The sequence below is a fragment of the Oncorhynchus clarkii genome, chromosome 4 (assembly GCF_045791955.1).
Source record: "Oncorhynchus clarkii lewisi isolate Uvic-CL-2024 chromosome 4, UVic_Ocla_1.0, whole genome shotgun sequence".
NCBI lineage: Eukaryota > Metazoa > Chordata > Actinopteri > Salmoniformes > Salmonidae > Oncorhynchus > Oncorhynchus clarkii.
Genome location: NC_092150.1, coordinates 7494878 through 7509897, shown reverse-complemented (window position 1 = coordinate 7509897; position 15020 = coordinate 7494878). Strand labels below are relative to the sequence as shown.

At 46.1% G+C, this 15020-nt stretch overlaps 1 protein-coding gene across 3 annotated transcripts in view; it reads right to left on the bottom strand.

Moving 5' to 3' along the window:
* LOC139406355 (tight junction protein ZO-1-like) overlaps positions 1-15020 on the bottom strand; it is a 201649-nt gene that overhangs the window by 31710 nt on the left and 154919 nt on the right. For 2 of the 3 annotated variants that reach the window (XM_071148871.1, XM_071148872.1), the window contains exons 15-21: positions 14183-14367; positions 12772-12867; positions 11258-11340; positions 10777-10987; positions 5674-5774; positions 5269-5451; positions 4081-4263 (exon numbers count right to left, since the gene is read on the bottom strand). In XM_071148871.1, the coding sequence (XP_071004972.1) occupies positions 4081-4263; positions 5269-5451; positions 5674-5774; positions 10777-10987; positions 11258-11340; positions 12772-12867; positions 14183-14367 (1042 nt within the window). Of the gene's footprint in view, positions 1-3251; positions 3528-4080; positions 4264-5268; positions 5452-5673; positions 5775-10776; positions 10988-11257; positions 11341-12771; positions 12868-14182; positions 14368-15020 lie in introns of all 3 variants that reach the window. The other variant, XM_071148870.1, reaches the window with a different exon arrangement.

Here is a 15020-nt window from a genome sequence, read left to right as displayed (position 1 = left end):
TAGTAGTGAACTACCTGGTCAGAGCTTGGTATCTACTGAACTATCTATAGTAGTAAACTACCTGGTCAGAGCTTGGTATCTACCAAACTATCTACAGTAGTGAACTACCTGGTCAGAGCTTGGTATCTACTGAACTATCTATAGTAGTAAACTACCTGGTCAGAGCTTGGTATCTACTGAACTATCTATAGTAGTAAACTACCTGGTCAGAGCTTGGTATCTACTGAACTATAGTAGTAAACTACCTGGTCAGAGCTTGGTATCTACTGAACTATCTATAGTAGTGAACTACCTGGTCAGAGCTTGGTATCTACCAAACTATCTACAGTAGTAAACTACCTGGTCAGAGCTTGGTATCTACCAAACTATCTATAGTAGTGAACTACCTGGTCAGAGCTTGGTATCTACCAAACTATCTACAGTAGTAAACTACCTGGTCAGAGCTTGGTATCTACCAAACTATCTATAGTAGTGAACTACCTGGTCAGAGCTTGGTATCTACCAAACTATCTATAGTAGTGAACTACCTGGTCAGAGCTTGGTATCTACTGAACTATCTATAGTAGTGAACTACCTGGTCAGAGCTTGGTATCTGCTGAACTATCTACAGTAGTGAACTACCTGGTCAGAGCTTGGTATCTACTGAACTATCTATAGTAGTAAACTACCTGGTCAGAGCTTGGTATCTACCAAACTATCTATAGTAGTGAACTACCTGGTCAGAGCTTGGTATCTACTGAACTATCTACAGTAGTAAACTACCTGGTCAGAGCTTGGTATCTACTGAACTATCTATAGTAGTGAACTACCTGGTCAGAGCTTGGTATCTACTGAACTATCTACAGTAGTAAACTACCTGGTCAGAGCTTGGTATCTACTGAACTATCTATAGTAGTAAACTACCTGGTCAGAGCTTGGTATCTACTGAACTATAGTAGTAAACTACCTGGTCAGAGCTTGGTATCTACTGAACTATAGTAGTAAACTACCTAGTCAGAGCTTGGTATCTACTGAACTATCTATAGTAGTAAACTACCTGGTCAGAGCTTGGTATCTACTGAACTATCTATAGTAGTGAACTACCTGGTCAGAGCTTGGTATCTACCGAACTATCTATAGTAGTAAACTACCTGGTCAGAGCTTGGTATCTACCTAACTATCTATAGTAGTAAACTACCTGGTCAGAGCTTGGTATCTACTGAACTATCTATAGTAGTGAACTACCTGGTCAGAGCTTGGTATCTACCGAACTATCTATAGTAGTAAACTACCTGGTCAGAGCTTGGTATCTACTGAACTATAGTAGTAAACTACCTGGTCAGAGCTTGGTATCTACTGAACTATCTATAGTAGTAAACTACCTGGTCAGAGCTTGATATCTACCAAACTATCTATAGTAGTGAACTACCTGGTCAGAGCTTGGTATCTACTGAACTATCTATAGTAGTAAACTACCTGGTCAGAGCTTGGTATCTACCAAACTATCTACAGTAGTGAACTACCTGGTCAGAGCTTGGTATCTACTGAACTATCTATAGTAGTAAACTACCTGGTCAGAGCTTGGTATCTACTGAACTATCTATAGTAGTAAACTACCTGGTCAGAGCTTGGTATCTACTGAACTATCTACAGTAGTAAACTACCTGGTCAGAGCTTGGTATCTACTGAACTATCTATAGTAGTAATCTACCTGGTCAGAGCTTGGGTGAATAAGATTTCTAATGTATCAATTAATTATAGATGGCAAATTAAGTTGAAAACGTGATTGGAGAACTATAATTTTCAGTTTTCAAACAGTTTTGAACAAATAATAATATATTTTTTTTTAAATTACAAAAATAAAAGTAGAGGAAATGACAGAAACTACTAAATAAATCCCCCCAAAAATCAAGTCAGAGAGGAATGAATTATTAAAGAGAGGTTCACCTGAAACCTGACGATAAGGGCTGAACACAGATCAATAGTAACTAATAACAATACATGACACAAACATCAAGTCAAAGTGCAAGTACACAAGCAATTCTCTTATCAATTATTCCTAATCAGAACTGAATGTATATTTGACAAGAAGCCTTTCGAGAAATGACTCAAAAATGTCCAAATCCCTCCTGATCACCAAATCACGTTTTCCGATTATGTTGTCAATAGCGTTTTTTTCCCCTTCTTCTTCTGAACGGCTTCATTTCAAAAACAGGTGATATGTAGCCTTTAGACAGCACATCTCGTAACAGACAGTTATTCCTATGGAAGAAGCTGTTAAAACTTCTACACGAGTCAATACTACAACGGAAGATGTACATTTATGCAGTTTTAAAATACAAGTTTTAGGTTGTTTTTTTTTTTCCATAGGGAGAGTCAACTGCTTTTTTGACAGAGACTAGTAAATACCAAGAATACTGTCTGCAGGTTAGCATAGTTTATCATGCAACCAACATTCAGTTTTAGCATCTTATGCAACGACAGTCTACTACACACTAGCATTACAACATACAGTACATCTACATGTGCCTCTGCAGGTATATTTGACTAAGAGTCAGTCAGTCAGAGAAGTTAAATAAGTAGAGAAGCAGAAAGGAACCCAAAACATGCAGAAGGAAGAAGAGGAGACGACAGTAACCGGTACTGCTGGTTCTTCTTATCCTGGTCACATCGTCAGACTCCCAAATGTACCGCATCCTATTCCCTATTCAATGCACTACTTTTGGCCAGAACCTGGGCGGCTCTGGCCAAAAGTAGCGTACTAAATAGGGAATGGGGTGCAGTTTCAGATTTTCCCACCTACGACCGGACAGCCCCCGCGCCCCCCCACGACTACCAGCCCACTGTGATTGGTGCATGTGTACTGACTTAGTCACACATGGTGTGTGTTTGAGATTGACTATATTCTGCACAATCACTGATAACTAAGCGACAAAATAGGCAATTTTGCGCCTCCATTGTCGCCTTGCTCCAAACTCCTCCCCTCAAACACGCCGATTGGCTAGATTCTTGCTTTCTGACTGGTCAAAGGTCAGTGGTCACACAGCGTGGGCGGGGCATGCAGACAGAGAGCCAGTCAGAGGAGAAAGAAGCGTGTGCGAAGAAAAAGACAGGCAAGTTCAAACAGAACAGCAGGCTGGGGGGGGGCGGGGCAGAGAACCGGGCGGGGCAGTTAAGGGCGTGACTGGCCCAGGCCCGGTCCAGGTGCCCAGGTGTTCTAGTGAGGTAGAAGGTAGGTGCTGGGGTGGTGGTGGTGGTAGGTAGGTGAGTACCTTGGGTTCAGGACCAGGGCCGAGCGGCGATTGAGACAGGTGTTGGGGTTCGAGTGATGGTGGTGTTGGGGGCGGGGCTAGCTCAGTAGGGGCGGGACTGGGGCTGCTAAGGAGTGTGTCTGCAGCCTGAGGAGCTGCAACCGGAGTCTCCTCCTCCAGGTCAGGGGTCATACCCTCTAGCTGCAACACAGGCTGCTGTGACTCAGTCTCAACAGCAGGGGGCGCCACCGCCGCAGGCAGCAGAGAGGAAGGAATAGCCAGAGCAGCATCGTCTTGCTGTGAAGTATCGTTAAGAGACATTTTATTGCAACAGGCTGCCAAGAGGAAGAACACAGAAACACTCCACAAACTACAGCAGTTTCTCTCTCCGTCTCCGTAGTAACCTTCTCTCTATGTTCCTCCTCCTGGAATCATTTTGACACCTGCCAGAAACCGGTATACAGCGTATTTGCAACAGCGTGGTGACAACAGATGGCTTTACAACACACATTCCTCGTGTATACTAAAGCATATAAAGGGTTAGTGAAGGAACAAACACATTTGTATTGTTTACAAGCGGCACAAACATCACTCTAAAGAACAAATCACATGTCATTTCTGCCCGTTTTACCCACAGAGAGGCATCTACTGCTATACCTGCTCTCTTCCCTCCCTCCACTCCCTTCCCTCCCTCCCTCCCTATTTTCTTCCCTCCCTCCCCTCCCTCCCTTCCCTCCCTCCCTCTTTTCTTCACTCCCTCCCTTCCTCCCTCCCTCCCTTCCCTCCCTCCCATCCCTCCCTTCCCTCCCTCCCTTCCCTCTCTCTTTTTTTCCCTCCCTCCCTCTCCTACCTGCTGAGGAGCGGCGGACATCTTGAAACCGGACGGGTCGATGCAGTTGACCGGGTCGGACGGCGTCACAGAAACGTGCTGGTATCCAGAGTAACCACCAGACGAGGGGTCCTGGATGACGGGCGGGTCCTCTCTGACCGGCTCTGAGGAGCGGGTGATGGCTGGCTCCGTGGGCAGGCCAACCTAATGGGATTTAGAGACTGGAGTTACAACAAACTGAGACCTTTTTAAAACTTGTATGAAGTACACTATATATACAAAAGTATGTGGACACCCCTTCAAATGAGTGGATTAAGCTAACACAGCCATGCAATCTCCATAGAAAAACATTGGCAGTGAAATGTCCTTACTGAAGAGCTCCGTGACTTACACCGTCATAGGATGCCACCTTTCCAACAAGTGAGTTCGTCAAATTATCAGCCCTGGTAGCGCTGCCCCGGTCAACTGTAAGTGCTGTCTGTTATTGTGAACTGGAAACGTCTAGGAGCAACAACAACTCATCCGCGAAGTGGTAGACCACACAAGCTCACAGAATGGGACAGTCGAGCGCTGAAGCGCATAGCTCATAAAAATTATCTGTCCTCGGTTTCAACACTCCCTACGGAAGCAACGTCAGCACAATAACTGTTCATCGGTAACTTCATGAAATGGGTTTCCATGGCCGAGCAGCCGCACACAAGCCTAAGATCGCCATGCGCAATGCCAAGCGTCGGATAGAGTGGTGTAAAGCTCGTTGCTTTTGGACTCTGGAGCAGTGGAAATCTGTTCTCTGGAGTGATGAATCACGCTTCACCATCTGGCAGTCCGACAGACTGGGTTTGGCGGATGCCAGGAGAACGCTACCTGCCCGAATGCATAGTGTCAACTGTAAAGTTTGGTGGAGGAGAAATAATGGTCTGGGGCTGTTTTTCATGGTTGGGGCTAGGCGCCTTAAGTTCCAGTAAAGGGAAATCTTAACGCTACAACATACAATAACATTCTAGATGATTCTGTGTTTTGTGGCAACAGTTTGGGAAAGGCCGTTTCCTGTTTCAACATGACATGCGATGTTTGACGAGCATGTGTCTTAATGTAACTGTATTCTGCATAATTCAGCCTTTTTGACTGCGAACATGAATCAAATATCTATTTCAGAAATAAAATAATCGAATATTTTTAAAATAAATCACAAAAAAAAATCTGACCGACCTCGTCATTGAGCGTCTCGTCTAGTTCCTGGTCAGTGTAGGCCCCGCCCTCTGTGTCCGTGTCCTCATAGTCAGAGGTGTGGCGGCTGTCCGTGCTGTACATGGAGTACTCACTGCCCGGGGCTGACAGATATGACAGACGGTCATCATGGATGTCGAGGTCATCGTCCGGAGCGCCGTCCGCCTGGGGAGAGGAAAAGGAAGAAGAGGAGGGAGTGGTGGATGGGAAGAAATATGCCGTTTTTTTTTTTAGGGTTGCTTCAGCAGGTGAGTCAGAAATGATTAGATGTTATTCAAACAAAACAAAGCTCAATGCTTTTGGAAAGATCATATTTATGAGTGACTTTTAGTTTTTAGTGTTTTTTTTTTTTTAAACTGTGAAACTCCAGTTGAGTGTTTCTCTCACCTTGCCCTCTGACACCCAGACCAACTGGTTCTGTTGCTGCTGGACGGTCTCCTTCAGAGCGCCGTACCAGCCATCGTTCATGTTGTTCATGTTGATGGTGGCTAACAGAGGACAGAAGGGTTACCGTGTTACTGGTTAGCATGATGCTGCCCATTTAGCATGAGAACAAATCAACATGAATGGATCCCTGAGGAATTCCACCAGATGTAGTGGCCTTATTACACGGAACACAAAATCAACGAAACATATGAAACAACTTCAAAGATTTTACTGAGTTACAGTTCATATAAGGAAATCTGTCAATTTAAATAAATTCATGAGGCCCTAATCTATAGATTTCACGACAGGGAATACAGATATGCATCTGTTGGTCACAGATACCTTCAAAAGATAAGGGTGAGGGGTGTGGATCAGAGAACCAGTCAGTATCTGAGGTGACCATTTGCCTCATTCAGCGCTACACATCTCCCTCACATAGAGTTGATCAGGCTGTTGATTGTGGTCTGTGGAATGTTGTCCCACTCCTCTTCAATGGTTGTGTGAAGTTGCTGGATATTGGTGGGAACTGGAACACGCTGTCGTATGCGTCGATCCAGAGCATCCCAAACATGCTCAATGGGTAACATGTCTGGTGAGTATGCAGACCATGGAAGAACTGGGACATTTTCAGCTTCCAGGAATTGTGTACGGACCATTGCGACATGGGGCCGTGCATTATCATGCTGAAACATGAGGTGATGGTGGTGGATGAATGGCATGTCGATGGGGCTTCAGGATCTCATCACGGTATCTCTGTGCATTCAAATTGCCATTGATAAAATGCAATATTATTAGTTGTCTGTAGCTTATGCCTGCCCACACCATAACCCCACCTCCACCACGGAGCGCTCTGTTCACAACGTTGACATCAGCAAACCGCTCGCCTACACAACGTCATACACGCTGTCTGCCATGTGTCCGGTACAGTTGAAACCAGGATTTATCCGTGAAGATCACACTTCTCCAGCGTGCCAGTGGCCATCGGAGGTGAGCATTTTCCCACTGAAGTCAGTTACGACGCCAAACTGCAATCAGGTCAAGACCCTGATGAGGACGACGAGCACGCATATGAGCTTCCCTGAGACGGTTTCTGACAGTTTGTGTAGAAATTCTTCTGTTGTGCAAATCAACAGTTTCATCAGCTTTCCGGGTGGATTGTCTCAGACGTTCCTGCAGGTGAAGAAGCCGGATGTGGAGGTCCTGGGCTGGCGTGGTTAGATGTGATCTGTGGTTGTGAAGCCGAATGTGGAGGTCCTGGGCTGGCGTGGTTAGATGTGATCTGTGGTTGTGAAGCCGGATGTGGAGGTCCTGGGCTGGCGTGGTTAGATGTGATCTGTGGTTGTGAAGCCGGATGGACGGATCAGCTTCTTGATATGCCACACCTGTCAGGTTGTCATGGCAGGGTTATCATGGCAAATTTGTGCACACAAATTGAGAGAAATAAGCTTTTTGTGCGTATGGAACATTTCTGGGATCTTTTATTTCAGGTCATGAAAACATGGGACCAACACTTTACATGTTGCATTTATATTTCTGTTCAGTGTAGATACCCGTGTGAATCATTCACATTTGTTAACTACTTTCATGACCAAGCAATCAAAAGGGTTCCAGAATCAAAATGATTCCAGAATCAAAATGGTTCCAGAATCAAAATGGTTCCAGAATCAAATGGTTCCAGAATCAAATGGTTCCAGAATCAAGCTTATGAGCAGTATGTGTGTGAAAATGGCTGGGTATTTAACAGGGCCACAGGACTTCCTCTGGGATCCTGAACCCTTGTTCTTTTAGTAACAGACGTGAACAACATCTCATAACACCGTCATAATTTAGACCCATTACCCAGCCACGCCATGAAAAGTTGTGCAGGTTCTCATCAGAAAGATGTAATCCTATGACTTCAAATGCAGCAAATTAATAAACACGTGGCTGAAGAATTGCAACATTTACCTGGAGCTACCTCTACAGATAGTGCTACTGGGTGATTTGAAAAGTCATAATCAATCAATAATACTTTTAGCAAAATGGTATCTGTAAAAACTATGAGAATAGAAAGGTTCAGAACTTTTGTGAAACATCACAGCACAGTTGAAAAATATATGGCAAATAGAAATCCAATATGGATGATGTTGAGAGACAGATGGGAGGGGTTGAATGGAGCTGAAAGGTGGGACTGGATGGTGTTACGAGACAGATGTGAGGGGTTGAATGGAGCTGAAAGGTGGGACTGGATGGTGTTACGAGACAGATGGGAGGGGTTGAACGGAGCTGAAGGGTGGGACTGGATGGTGTTACGAGACAGATGGGAGGGGTTGAATGGAGCTGAAAGGTGGGACTGGATGGAGTTACGAGACAGATGGGAGGGGTTGAATGGAGCTGAAAGGTGGGACTGGATGGTGTTACGAGACAGATGGGAGGGGTTGAATGGAGCTGAAAGGTGGGACTGGATGGAGTTACGAGACAGATGGGAGGGGTTGAATGGAGCTGAAGGGTGGGACTGGATGGTGTTAAGAGATAGATGGGAGGGGTTGAATGGAGCTGAAGGGTGGGACTGGATGGTGTTGAGAGACAGATGGGAGGGGTTGAATGGAGCTGAAGGGTGGGACTGGATGGTGTTACGAGACAGATGGGAGGGGTTGAATGGAGCTGAAGGGTGGGACTGGATGGTGTTAAGAGACAGATGGGAGGGGTTGAATGGAGCTGAAGGGTGGGACTGGATGGTGTTACGAGACAGATGGGAGGGGTTGAACGGAGCTGAAGGGTGGGACTGGATGGTGTTACGAGACAGATGGGAGGGGTTGAATGGAGCTGAAGGGTGGGACTGGATGGTGTTACGAGACAGATGGGAGGGGTTGAACGGAGCTGAAGGGTGGGACTGGATGGTGTTACGAGACAGATGGGAGGGGTTGAATGGAGCTGAAGGGTGGGACCAATAACAAACCAAAGATAACTAATGTAAAAAAGTATATAGTATGTATAAGCAGGAAGTAGAAGCCTAAGTATTGTTGTTCATTATTTTACTCCAATTATGGGAGAGGTGTGGAAAATAATAAAGAAAATATATTTTTAAAAGCTGTGTATACATATGTATATTTTATTCACAAAACATAATGGGGGATTGGAAATGATGCAGACAATTACATTGACAGAAGCCACATCTGCAATAGTAAAGCCGATCTATCCACTAAAAAACAACCACATAATCAGTTGGTTATCCTCTACAACATAGCAGATGTCGGAGGGTTGATTACCTAGAAGCTGGCAAGCCAGCGAGGCAATGTAAAACATCCCAAACAGAGCTAGACGATGCCAGGAGAATAATCTACTTGTTGTTATAGCCATCAGTCTGGTGTTTTCAGGTCAACCTCACAGTTAAGTTAGTCAAGGTTCTGTCATCAGGGTTAGCTATCCTGCTATAGTCAAGGTTCTGTCATCAGGGTTAGCTATCCTGCTATAGTCAAGGTTCTGTCATCAGGGTTAGCTATCCTGCTATAGTCAAGATTCTGTCATCAGGGTTAGCTATCCTGCTATAGTCAAGGTTCTGTCATCAGGGTTAGCTATCCTGCTATAGTCAAGGTTCAGTCATCAGGGTTAGCTATCCTGCTATAGTCAAGGTTCAGTCATCAGGGTTAGCTATCCTGCTATAGTCAAGGTTCAGTCATCAGGGTTAGCTATCCTGCTATAGTCAAGGTTCTGTCATCAGGGTTAGCTATCCTGCTATAGTCAAGGTTCTGTCATCAGGGTTAGCTATCCTGCTATAGATATTTTCGGTATGAGGATATGGTCACATCACTCGTACGTGACGATTGCTTGTAATTGTTTTTAAAAATCTGTAAACGTCATAAAGGTGACATTTTAAATGTTTCCCTCAGTACTTACTGGTGAAGAGATGGAGGTTGTTCTTCCTTAGTTTCAAGGCTCTCTCTCTCCCTCTCCTCTACTCTCCTCTCCTCTCGCTCTCTACTCTCCTCTCGCTCCTCTCTACTCTCCCCTCTCCTCTCTACTCTCCCCTCTCTCTCTCTACTCTCCTCTCTCTCTCTCTACTCTCTCTCTCTACTCTCCCCTCTCTCTCTCTACTCTCCCCTCTCGCTCTCTACTCTCCCCTCTCGCTCTCTACTCTCCCCTCTCTACTCTCCCCTCTCGCTCTCTACTCTCCTCTCTCTCTCTACTCTCTCTCTCTCTACTCTCCCCTCTCTCTCTCTACTCTCCCCTCTCGCTCTCTACTCTCCCCTCTCGCTCTCTACTCTCCCCTCTCGCTCTCTACTCTCCCCTCTCTACTCTCCCCTCTCTACTCTCCCCTCTCCCCTCTCTACTCTCCCCTCTCTACTCTCCCCTCTCTACTCTCCCCTCTCTCTCTCTACTCTCCTCTCCTTCAGTACTTACTGGTGAAGAGGTGGTGGTTGTTCTTCCTTAGTTTCAAGGCTCTCTCTCTACTCTCCCCTCTCTCTCTCTACTCTCCCCTCTCTCTTTCTCTACTCTCCCCTCTCTCTCTCTACTCTCCCCTCTCTCTCTCTACTCTCCTCTCTCTCTACTCTCCCCTCCCCTCTCTCTCTCTACTCTCCCCTCTCTCTCTCTACTCTCCCCTCTCTCTCTCTACTCTCCCCTCTCTCTCTCTACTCTCCCCTCTCTCTCTCTACTCTCCCCTCTCTCTCTCTCTCTCCCCTCTCTCTCTCTACTCTCCCCTCTCTCTCTCTACTCTCCCCTCTCTCTCTCTACTCTCCCCTCTCTCTCTCTACTCTCCCCTCTCTCTCTCTCTACTCTCCCCTCTCTCTCTCTACTCTCCCCTCTCTCTCTCTCTACTCTCCCCTCTCTCTCTCTACTCTCCCCTCTCTCTCTCTACTCTCCTCTCTCTCTCTCTACTCTCCTCTCCTTCAGTACTTACTGGTGAAGAGGTGGTGGTTGTTCTTCCTTAGTTTCAAGGCTCTCTCTCCTCTCCCCTCTCTCTCTACTCTCCTCTCTCTCGCTCTACTCTCCTCTCTCTCGCTCTACTCTCCTCTCTCTCGCTCTACTCTCCTCTCTCTCTACTCTACTCTCTCTCGCTCTACTCTCCTCTTCCTCAGTACTTACTGGTGAAGAGGTGGTGGTTGTTCTTCCTTAGTTTCAAGGCTCTCTCGTAGAGTTTCCGGGCTGACTTCCTGGACTCGGAACAGAGCCTGGTTCTCATGTTCTTGACGCCCTGCTTGCTGTCCGGGTTGAGGAACACCACGATGGGATACCACTGGGCGTAGTTCAGACGGTCAACAGCGTTGGGGGTGATGTCCAGGACGGCATGTTTATCCTACACCAGACAAGACACCATAACTTAGTTGACGTTCCTTTTAAGCGCCTAGTGGAGCAGTGGGCCTCAAACAGACTGTCATCGCCAGTGGATCCTGTTCTTGGCTGTTCTCTGTGCATCGTCAGTGGACAAAGGCTACATTTGAAATAGTCATTCTGACCGCATCACAAAATTATCTAAAACCGTACATCACCAACCCCACAACAGTTTTACAATCAGAAAACACTGTCCTATTAAAATGAGCGACTGTATGTTTAAAAGAAAACTCACTCTGTCGATGATCTGCTTGATGGTGTGGAGACGGATGATTCCTGAACTACGCTGGTCTGTCCCTGCGTCTCTAGGTTCACTCTCTGGAACACATGGGGAAGGAACAGTTTCATCGTTCTACAATCAAACTGTTAAACAGAATTCAAGAACCTTCAGAGCATTTGCATGTCATTCCGATACGCTGTGTTACTCATTTGCATGTCATTCCGATACGCCGTGTTACTCATTTGCATGTCATTCTGATACACTGTGTCATTTGCACGTCATTCCGATACGCTGTGTTACTCATTTGCATGTCATTCCGATACACTGTGTCATTTGCACGTCATTCCGATACACTGTTACTCATTTGCATGTCATTCCGATACACCGTGTTAATCATTTGCATGTCATTCCGATACACTGTGTTACTCATTTGCATGTCATTCTGATACACTGTGTCATTTGCACGTCATTCCGATACACTGTGTTACTCATTTGCATGTCATTCTGATACACCGTGTTAATCATTTGCATGTCATTCCGATACGCTGTGTTACTCATTTGCATGTCATTCTGATACACTGTGTCATTTGCACGTCATTCTGATACACTGTGTTAATCATTTGCATGTCATTCTGATACACTGTGTCATTTGCATGTCATTCTGATACACCGTGTTAATCATTTGCATGTCATTCCGATACGCTGTGTTACTCATTTGCATGTCATTCTGATACACTGTGTCATTTGCACGTCATTCCGATACACTGTGTTACTCATTTGCATGTCATTCTGATACACCGTGTTAATCATTTGCATGTCATTCCGATACGCTGTGTTACTCATTTGCATGTCATTCTGATACACTGTGTCATTTGCACGTCATTCTGATACACTGTGTTAATCATTTGCATGTCATTCTGATACACTGTGTCATTTGCATGTCATTCTGATACACCGTGTTAATCATTTGCATGTCATTCCGATACGCTGTGTTACTCATTTGCATGTCATTCTGATACACTGTGTCATTTGCACGTCATTCCGATACACTGTGTTACTCATTTGCATGTCATTCTGATACACCGTGTTAATCATTTGCATGTCATTCCGATACGCTGTGTTACTCATTTGCATGTCATTCTGATACACTGTGTCATTTGCACGTCATTCTGATACACTGTGTTAATCATTTGCATGTCATTCTGATACACTGTGTCATTTGCATGTCATTCTGATACACCGTGTTAATCATTTGCATGTCATTCCGATACGCTGTGTTACTCATTTGCATGTCATTCTGATACACCGTGTTACTCACTTGCATGTCATTCTGATACACTGTGTTACTCACTTGCATGTCATTTGCATGTCATTCTGATACACTGTGTCATTTGCATGTCATTCTGATACACTGTGTCATTCTGATACACTGTGTCATTTGCATGTCATTCTGATACACTGTGTCATTTGCATGTCATTCCGATACACTGTGTCATTTGCATGTCATTCCGATACACCGTGTTACTCACTTGCAAGTTCAAACAGATCAGGCTCCTCCCGGGAGATTTTCTCTCGTGCCACGTCTGCGATGGGTCCAAATACCACCACAGGTCTGAGGAAACCAGCTGGACAAAGGAACAGAGGACAGACTGAGAGGATGGTGTATCAGTAGTGTTCCATCCTACCCTAAAGGTCATCAGAGGACAGACTGAGAGGATGGTGTATCAGTAGTGTTCCATCCTACCCTAAAGGTCATCAGAGGACAGACTGAGAGGATGGTGTATCAGTAGTGTTCCATCCTACCCTAAAGGTCATCAGAGGACAGACTGAGAGGATGGTGTATCAGTAGTGTTCCATCCTACCCTAAAGGTCATCAGAGGACAGACTGAGAGGATGGTGTATCAGTAGTGTTCCATCCTACCCTAAAAGTCATCAGAGGACAGACTGAGAGGATGGCGTTTCAGTAGTGTTCCATCCTACCCTAAAGGTCATCAGAGGACAGACTGAGAGGATGGTGTATCAGTAGTGTTCCATCCTACCCTAAAGGTCATCAGAGGACAGACTGGTGTATCAGCAGTGCTCCATCCTACCCTAAAGGTCATCAGAGGACAGACTGGTGTATCAGCAGTGCTCCATCCTACCCTAAAGGTCATCAGAGGACAGACTGGTGTATCAGTAGTGTTCCATCCTACCCTACCATAAGGTTCTTGGCTCTATATAGCCAGTGATCTAGTATAACCTTTCCAACTTTCTTATTTACTGAGAAATAGAAAACGTTGGTGGTGCTTTAAGACATATGAAAACGGTGCCATGTTCTCCTTTAAATAAAACGCTCCAAACATCACTATTAGACAGCGAGTCAGAGACAGACAGAGGGGCTAGGGAGGAGGGGCTAGGGAGGAGGGGCTAGGGAGGAGGGGCTAGGGGGGAGGAAGGGCTAGCAAGGAGTTAGGGAAGAGTGAGGGAGGGTCTAGGGAGGAGGAGGGAGGGAGGAGGGGCTAGGGAGGAGGAGTTAGGGGAGGAGGAGTTAGGGAGGACAAGTTAGGGAGGGGCTAGGGAGGAGGAGTTAGTGAGGAGTGGCTAGAGAGGGGCTAGGGAGGAGGGGCTAGCGAGGAGGGGTTAGGGAGGAGGGGCTAGCGAGGAGGGGTTAGGGAGGAGGTGCTAGCGAGGAGGGGTAAGGGAGGTGGGGCTAGCGAGGAGGGGCTAGCGAGGAGTTGTTAGCGAGGAGGGGTTAGCGAGGAGGGGTTAGCGAGGAGGGGTTAGCGAGGAGGGGTTAGCGAGGAGGGGTTAAGGAGGAGGGGTTAAGGAGGAGTTAGGGAGGAGGGGTTAGGGAGGAGGGGGTAAGGAGGGGTTAGGGAGGAGGGGTAAGGAGGGGTTAAGGAGGAGTTAGGGAGGAGGGGTTAAGGAGGAGGGGCCACTATCAGAGTTGTCGGTCCTCACCCTCTCTCAGCACCACCCTCTCGTAAGCGGGGAACTTGGTCTGTACGGGCTGGGCCGACAGGTCCTCTCTGCTTTTCCTCAAGTTCCTCTTGGAGCTCCTCAGGCCCCTGAACCTCCAGAAGTCTGCCCTGTCGCCCCCTGCTGTCTTAGGGAGGGTGTACTGCATGCTGGACAGCTGCTCCGCTCTGGAGACACCAGAGACCATTTGTTATATTATGCTTTTCTCCGTAACAGAGAATGAGATGTAGCTCTCTGTAAAACCAGGATGAAGGTCTAGTCTATTGAGATGTAGCTCTCTGTAAAACCAGGATGGAGGTCTAGTCTATTGAGATGTAGCTCTCTGTAAAACCAGGATGGAGGTCTAGTCTAATGAGATGTCGCTCTCTGTAAAACCAGGATGGAGGTCTAGTTTATTGAGATGTCGCTCTCTGTAAAACCAGGATGAAGGTCTAGTCTATTGAGATGTCGCTCTCTGTAAAACCAGGATGGAGGTCTAGTCTATTGAGATGTCGCTCTCTGTAAAACCAGGATGGAGGTCTAGTCTATTGAGATGTCGCTCTCTGTAAAACCAGGATGGAGGTCTAGTCTATTGAGATGTCGCTCTCTGTAAAACCAGGATGGAGGTCTAGTCTATTGAGATGTAGCTCTCTGTAAAACCAGGATGAAGGTCTAGTCTATTGAGATGTAGCTCTCTGTAAAACCAGGATGGAGGTCTAGTCTATTGAGATGTCGCTCTCTGTAAAACCAGGATGGAGGTCTAGTCTATTGAGATGTCGCTCTCTGTAAAACCAGGATGGAGGTCTAGTATATTGAGATGTCGCTCTCTGTAAAACCAGGA